The following is an 8428-nucleotide window of genomic DNA, read 5'->3' as shown; positions in this document are numbered from 1 at the left end:
GTGCCGGTAAATGATGAATGACTCTCTCTCTTCCACCTTTATTGCAGCCAAAGTCTGCATATAATTCAAAATTCTGTGATGGGTGTTTTATATTAATCTTTTCAAACTCAATACTGGAACAAAACAAAATGTAGCCCTCTAATATGGCCGACGCTGTATTCGGAGGTGAGTGACGTCACGGAAAAATCACAAGACCAACCTTCAAGAATCTTGACACCCATAAACTGCACAGGTGGGCATCGAGCACAATTTGGAAGAAATACTGAATTTGTTGTAACATTGGCTGGCAGCCGGTTCAGGGTGTACCCCCCCTCCTCCCTCCTGCCAAAAGATTGCTGGGATTGGCTCCAGCACTCCCGCGACCCTTGTGAGGATAAACGGCTCAGAAAAAGGATGTATGGATGGATGGCTAGAAGGATGGATGTTTGGCGGAAGGTTGCTGCCCGGAACCAACATCATTGGGCCATGTTGCACTTCGGACGTACGTGAAAGATGGGATCCATATTGACGGCGAATATTTAGCGCGTTTCTCTTGTAATGACAGCACAGTAGACAGTTCGGTGACTCCCCATGGAGCTTTTCGGAAGCAATTTCGATGACTCTGTATTTTCTGAGGCGAAAGACAGGGGCTCAGTATCTGTGGTTTCCTATAACGCGAAATGTTGCGAACCGGAGGTGAGCGTTCGGGTTTCTGTGTATTCCTCTCTCGGTGTACCAGTTTAGAACTAGAAATCAAAACAAAAGTTTCCGTACAATTGATTTCCTTCAAAATCCCTATCCTGCTGGAAGGATACCTAGCCTTATCTACGTGCGGCGTTTGGTAATTTTTCCGTGTATGGTAGAAAGATGCATTGAAGTAAACGATTGTCCTGTGTGTCTCCCTTGTAGTGGTTTTGTGAGAGTGCTGCGCTTGACACAGATGATTTTTTGGAGAAGCAGAAAGTTTTGAAGTTTCGAGGTGACCTGGCTACGAGGCAGGGCAAATACCAGGTATTTGTCCATTAAACGTAAAAACAAGGTCCCCCCTTTTACAGATAGTAAAGCGATTGATAAATGGCATCAGACTTCCAGCTCTCATGTCAGTCTAGCTCACTGATCTATTTTTCATTTTCAGCACAATTATTGTCTTCATTTGTATTGCCAAACCTGTGCGTATGTGTGTGATAGACAGCCCTGGATGCGTACAGCAGTTGCATGGAGTGGATCGCTGACAACAACCTGTCAATCAAGAGAGACGTTTTGGAAGGAATGGCTCGATGTTGCACCCGGCTGGGCCAGAGAGAGCGAGCGATGTGTCTAGTGGATCTGCTGGTACACCTTCGGAATAATACGTGCTCCTCATATTTACTTTCCAAACAGTAGGATATTTACGATTCACTGCTTACAAATTCACCCATTTGATAAAAAATTAAACATTTTGTTGGATTTTTATCCATTTATTTGTTTATTTTTTGCTCAGACAGATCCTAGTTAAGTATAAAAGTATCAGTATAAAAGTAGTCCTATGGCACCATCTCTTCACATCTTGGCGTCGAGGAACTTCATTTGCGTACATGGCCATCACCCTTTTCCATCCACTGTGGCCATACTATTTGACAATTTGTTTGTGGAACGTATGCAATTTGCTACGGGCCTCAAATTTTGAGGCCGGCATCACAAAGTTGAATATTTTTTGTTGTTGTTGCTTTGAACTGACCTCTCCTACCTGTTTTCTTGGAACCCTGGAAGTAGAAGTGATGAGAAGGAGAGAGCCAGTTGTTACTTCTTCCCCGGAATCAAAATCTTTATTGCAAGGACTTTTGTAGAATTGCAGACAAAACATCACATTACAGTCATTATCTTCTTACAAATAACTTCCCATCTCGAACAATTGTGCTTTACAGTTAATCACATCTGTATACGTACGTATCCACTCTTGCTGATACACAATCAAAGGACTTCAAAGAATGACTCTTGGCACTGACCATAGCCATGATGTCACATAGTGAAAGTGCTCTCTTTCCAATCATTAACTACTGCTCAGCAGTCAACGTTATTCTAAATTATAAGCTTAAATAACACAGAACAAAAAGTCATATTACCGCATAACGTCACCACCAATGTTCCCTCTAAGATGCGCATTTGTCGCACACTCAGCGCAGAGGAAAACAGATCCAGGGCAGTGAACCACAGCCTCTTCTTCTTTTCCTTTCGGCTTGTCTCGTTAGGGGTCGCCACAGCGTGTCATCTTTTTCCATCTTAGCCTATGTCGTGCATCCTCCTCTCTAACACCCACTGTCCTCATGTCTTCCCTCACCACATCCATCAACCTTCTCTTTGGTCTTCAGCTCACTCTTTTGCCTGGCAGCTCCATCCTCAGCACCCTTCCACCAATATACTTACTCTCTCGCCTCTGAAGATGTCCAAACCATCGAAGTCTGCTCTCTCGAATCTTGTCTCCAAAACATCCAACTATGGCTTTCCCGCTACCTCCAGTTCTGCTTCCTGTTGTTTCTTCAGTGCCACCGTCTCTTATCCGTACATCATGGTTTGTTTTGTTTTCTCTGTTTTGTAAACTTTGCCCTTCGTCCTAGCAGAGACTCTTCTGTAACATAACACACCACACACCTTCCCACACCACACACCTTCCGCCAGCTGTTCCAACCTGCTTGAACTCGTTTCTTCACTTCCTTACCACACTCTCCATTGCTCTGTATTGTTGACCCCAAGTATTTGAAGTCGTCCACCCTCGCTATGTCTTCTCCCTGTAGCCTCACTCTTCCCCCTCCCCCTTTCTCATTCACGCACATATATTTTGTTTTACTTCGGCTAATCTTCATTCCTCTCCTTTCCAGTACATGTCTCCATCTTTCTATTTGTTCCTCTGCCTGCTTCCTGCTTTCACTGCATATGACAATATCATCTGCGAACATCATGGTCCAAGGGGATTCCAGTCTAACCTCATCTGTCAGCATATCCATTGCCACTTCAAACAGGAAGGGGCTCAGAGTGGATCCCTGATTCAGTCGCACCTCCACCTTAAATTCTACTGTTACACCTAAGGCACACCTCGCCATTGTTCTGCTGCCATCATACATGTTCTGTACTATTTTAACATACTTCTCTGCCACACCAGATTTACGCATGCAGTACCACAGTTCCTCTCCTGGTACTCTGTCATAGGCTTTCTCTTCATCCACAAAGACACAATGTAGCGCCTTCAGACCTTCTCTGTACTTTTCCACTAGCATCCTCAAGGCAAATAATGCATCTGTTGTACTTTGTCTCGGCATGAAACCATACTGTTGCTCGCAGATACTTACTTCTGTCCTGAGCCTAGCCTCCACTACTCTTTCCCATAACTTCATTGTGTGGCTCACCCCCTCTCAAAAAGAGCTGCTGCTCAGCCACACTAGGACACACACTCTACTTCCTAGTTTACCTGACACTGCCCCCCTCTATTTTAAAGGGATACACTCATAATTACAAACACTAGGGTATGTGAATAATAGAAGAAAAAAAATGGGGAAACTGGATGAGATTTTCTCTTTTTTTGAGTGAGAAAGGTCTGGTCTGAAGCCAAAGTCGAAAGTGCAAGCTGAGATGGTGTATGTTAAAAGTCCACCTTGGCACAGCCTGATTGAGGATGAAAGCTCAGACAATCCAGTGCACAAAAAGCTAATTCTGTATTTTAAATATAGGAAGCAACATAACATTAACCTTAAAACTGTTTGGGAGCATCATTCAGCTTTCAACATGCGTTGTGAAAGATATTCTGCAAGCAATAATTCAAGTTTTACAGCAAGAAAAACAGACGGGGATATCATTGTGTGTTTAAAAAAAAATGAAACAAAGTTGGAAGCAACATTTCAAATTTATAGTTCATAGTTGGCTTGGTATCTGTTTGTATCGTCATGTATTTTTTCGTTTGTTGACATTTTCAGTGCAAGTTTGCAAAAACAACATTTTTCTTAAAAAGTTCTGATGGGAATGTAGTCTATAAACATTTTAATGAGCCATGTAACATCAGTGGATGACTGTGGCCAAAGGGGGCGCTCACGGGCTTAGTGTGTTTGCTCAGACACGGTCAAAAATTAGGGGGAACATTGGTCACCACCCACACAGTCTCCTAATCCATATGAGCACTGTTGCTGCGACCCGTCGGCTCCTCGTGTGTACATCTGCCATTCATCAATACAGTACACATACATTTCATTCAAGAATAACAGTTTTGAACCGAGTTTCACACAACCACCTCACTTGGAAGCAGAAATAATGAGAAGGAGAGAGCCAGTTGTTACAAAAAATCTGAAGTAAGAAGGAAGATTCCCGTCCGCTTTATGCTCATCTTTTGGCTGCGCCCCCTATCACAGCAACCAGTATATCACATACAGTATGCACTTTTCCAAATCAAACCCATATCACAGAAGCCTGCAATTTTGAGCCTTTTTTGAAAATGGGTTTTACACCTTTGTGTTTACTGAGTTTAAGTGCCAGAGAAAAATCCCGAACATTCAGAAAGTTAAAATTCCAGGATAGACTTTGGGCAGAATGGCGTTATATGGCTGTTGTATTGAAAATGCTTTTCTATCCTGACATAACAGCTGGTTTGGGGACTCTATATAGCGCTCGTTTTGTTTACGTCGCCATCTTGCCGGTCAAACAAAGCATTGTTCCAAGTTAATTCCGTTGAGGCGAAACGAAAATATGTCCTATCACGACACCCAGAGTTTTGTCCTATAGCGTTAAACATTTAGAAAGTGGTAATAAATGAAGGTATGTAGAGAAATGAGAGACACTTGGCATAGAGGAGCCCTATTTATACCAAGCAGATTAGCATCAAATGTGTATCTGTTCTTCCAGAGCAAAGAAGCCTCAAACACTTGTCACCTGACCAGCCTGCTGCTGCTCAAGGTAAACCCTGAAGCCCCATGCGCGCCTCCACTGGCTCAATACGCTGCTTCAACTGCTATATTGAAGCTCGCATCGGTTACTTTTTCCCCGAAGGTCACCGTCTACCAACATTTTGGACTTATCGGACCCAGAATGTCGTCTCTGCAGGAGCTGTGTAGCCTGCTGCCTTTTAACCCCTGGAACTGGTACAACCTGGGGAAGATGTGTCTGCAGCTACTGGATCACCCCACGACCTTTCGTAATGTTCCGTTCCTTCTAAAGGGGGTCCTCGCTCAGTTTACAGTCGAGTTCTGTTCTACCGTGGTGCTGTATATGTGTGTTTTTCTTTTTTTTCCCCCCGTGACAGTCAACCCCCGTCTGTCACAGTTGATACACTCGAGACCCACCTGTGATATAAAGAGCGTATACAAAACTTTTTTTTTCGATAGTTTTATTCAAGCACATGCTGTGAACATATATAGACTTGTTGACGTAACTTTTCAACACATTACTTCGAGACTTGCTGGTTTGGGGGACAGACATGATGTCTGCCAAAAACCTATTTGAATGTCATGCAGACCATAATAAAAGTCACCCGTCTTCATGCTAATATGTCACGTGAAATGCCATAGATGGGCTAATGGAAATTAGCATAGGCTGTCATGGTAATTATGTTTTAACAATTAGTCACATGCACAGGGGAGCAGGAAATACATATTAATTGACAACTAATCAAATACCAAATTAAAACTTTTAAGAACTGTTTAGACATTGTTCAAATCACAAATATTTGGAATTTCAGCCTTTGAACACTAAACATTTGTAGTCCTCCATGAAAGCAGACTTTTGTCCATCCAACCTTCCATCTTCCAAAACCACTTATTCACACTAGGGTCACAGGCATGCTGAAGCCTATCACAAGTGAATCTGGGCGAGAGGTGGGCTACATCCTAAACTGGTTGCCAGCCAATCCAGGGGGACACATAAGCAACCCTTTGCACTCACATCTGCAGGCAATTTAGACTTTTCAATGAACCTACAATGCATGTTTTTGGAATGTGGGAGGAAACCAGAGTACTCTGCGAAAATGCAGAGAGCACGCAAACTCTACACGAAGGAGGCCGGCCGGATTGGAACCCGGGTCCTCAGAAATGTGGGGCTGGTGTCTACCACTGTGCTTTGGATTGTATTTTTTTTTTGTGTGTGTAACCAAAGTAAGACATTTGCAATTTGGCTATTTTCTGACATTTTATGAACCAAGCCACTCATGGAATTCTGACCAATGTGTATTTTTTGCAATTTGAAATACAGTAATGTCCTGTGTTTGAATCAAAGGATAGAAAATAAGGGTTCTTTACGTAATTGATCAATTAATGGAAAAAATCAATAGATATATCAGTTACTAAAGTGATTGTTAGTTGCATCCCAAACAAAAATATAGTAGATACAGTGTGGTCTATATGGTCTCTCTCTCTCTCTCTCTCTATATATATATATATATCACATATTGTCTCGAATGCTTGCTGAGCAGCTAATGGGGGTCCACCACAAATGCTTGAAAACACTTCAATCCATAAATATAAAACAATGAAATGGAAAAACAAAGTATTGCCTGCGTGAAAAGTCTGCGGGTGTTGAAAGTGTTTATCAGAAAAAGTGGAGAGTGTGCACATTGGAACCAGTTTATTTTGTAAACTCAGAGCGTCGCCATATGTCGGTACCGTTGTAAGCCCAAGACCTCCTCCAGTTGAAAGCCAAGACTGCACTTGGGCCTTCATTATCAATAAAAATGACAATCCTTAAATGTTATCGTTTGCTTTCTGACTCCTCTGACAGAGGAGAAAGGCAAAGATGCTGAAGAGCAACGTGAGGAACTCTCTGAAGACCGACTCCGGCTGAAGGCCTGCACTTGTTTCATCAGGACCAGGTACCAGTTAGTGGCACACTTGACCGCTGGTCATCGACAGCTGTTTTCACGGGCCTTCTCCTTTCAGACTCTTACTCAGAATCCTACAGCAGCAGCAGTCGTCGTTTGTGCTGCAACGCAACCAAAATGTCATCCGAACAGCAGATGAAGCAATCGCGCATCTTAATCTCAACCAAACGACTCTGCTCACCCTCACCGAGGTGAGTGAGTGAGTGAGTGATGCTGCCTTGGAAGAAACTGTCACTGAATTAAGGGTTCAACTTGTGCCTGGTGTTACACGTCTTTTGTTTTCTACATACAGTCATACGAGTACTTGTTAATTTGTCACTTTGGTAAATATCAAAACAATCATTTTTGTATTGAAGGAAATGTCAACATTTTAAATCTTTTCTTTCTTAGGGAAGTGTAACATCAGTAGCTTGGCTATTCAGGGAATGAAGGTTGGAGAAAACATGATTATGCTACAAAAACAACAAAAGGATGGCATTGTGAGAGTGCGGGTTAGGCAGTTGCACTGCACTGATTTACCCATTTATGTTAGGCCATTTTTTTCAAATGAGCTCTTTGAATTATAACATCCTTGGTTGGCTCTGCATTTGTCAGCGTTTTTATGATAGACTACTTTTGAACACAAGTCAAGTCTTCTTTGCGGGCCTTTGCGTTTTTTTATTGCCAGGTCATGTCAGAGGACCTGAACCCTGAGAAGATGAGGGAGGACTACCAGGATGGCAAGAGTCTGTCTAGTGTTTGTGTGCAGAGCTTCGAGGAGCGCTGGTGGAATAAGATTCTCCTGAGTGGGGTTCCGGAGGCTGATGGAAGTCACGGGCCGAGCGACACCAAGTTGTGATACTTTTCGTGTTGTCCACCTCAAAGTGTGGTGAACAAAAAAAAAAAGAAGAACTGGAGAAGTGTGCTAGACTTTTTCACAGTCAGTACAAAAGGAAGGAAGCTGCATGTTTTTGCACTGCAATTTAATAAGCTGCCCAAATGTCATGTGTGCCTTCGTATGAAGTGTGTCACTGGATGAAATCATTCTGTGAGAACTGAGATTTTTAAGCATGTTTTGGAACGAAAAGGTTATATCAAATTTTTTGGATAAAGTTTTTTTTTTTTAACAGCACAATGTGTAGTTCTTCCCCTTTTGTGCTTCTATAGCATTAGTGAAAACTATTCAACCCCTTTACAAATGTTATCCGCAGAAATTACATACACGTACACATCCATCCATTTTCTGAGCTGCTTATCCTCATAAGGGTCGCGGGAGGGCTGGCGCCTATCCCAGCTGTCAACGCGCAGGAGGCAAGGTACACCCTGAACAGGTTGCCATCCAATCACAAGGCACATGGAGACAGACAACAGTCACAGACACAATCACACCTAGGGGCAATTAAGAGTGTCTAATTCATGTGTTTGGGATGTGGGAGGAAACCGGAGTGCCCAGAGAGAACCCACGCAGGCACGGGGAGAACATAGAAAGTCCACACAGGCGAGGCCAGGATTTGAACCCTGGTCCGCAGAACTGTGAAACTGATGCTTTTACAGCTGCATCACCGTTGCACCTGACATACAAAGTAAATTGCAACTAAACAGAAAAAAATGTCAAGATCATTACACTGTGCCACTCGTGAT

General features: G+C 42.9%; 1 protein-coding gene across 2 annotated transcripts; it reads left to right on the top strand.

Moving 5' to 3' along the window:
* The first annotated feature begins 320 nt into the window (after positions 1 to 320).
* zgc:101716 (uncharacterized protein LOC492784 homolog) lies at positions 321 to 7861 on the top strand. 2 transcript variants are annotated; one of them, XM_061819268.1, is made up of 8 exons: positions 321 to 481; positions 889 to 990; positions 1168 to 1311; positions 4843 to 4893; positions 4987 to 5131; positions 6709 to 6799; positions 6867 to 6999; positions 7476 to 7861. In XM_061819268.1, the coding sequence occupies exons 1-8, from the start codon at positions 398 to 400 to the stop codon at positions 7644 to 7646; spliced, it is 921 nt and encodes a 306-aa protein (XP_061675252.1). In that variant the 5' UTR covers positions 321 to 397; the 3' UTR covers positions 7647 to 7861. The 2 variants fall into 2 exon arrangements, with proteins under 2 accessions (XP_061675252.1, XP_061675251.1); XM_061819267.1 differs by lacking the exon at positions 321 to 481 and adding an exon at positions 488 to 675 and having other exon boundaries at positions 7476 to 7799.
* Positions 7862 to 8428: the final 567 nt, after the last annotated feature.

Source organism: Syngnathoides biaculeatus, chromosome 5 (assembly GCF_019802595.1).
Source record: "Syngnathoides biaculeatus isolate LvHL_M chromosome 5, ASM1980259v1, whole genome shotgun sequence".
Lineage (NCBI taxonomy): Eukaryota > Metazoa > Chordata > Actinopteri > Syngnathiformes > Syngnathidae > Syngnathoides > Syngnathoides biaculeatus.
Note: the sequence above shows the minus strand (reverse complement) of the source record. Positions and strands in the feature narration are given on the sequence as shown.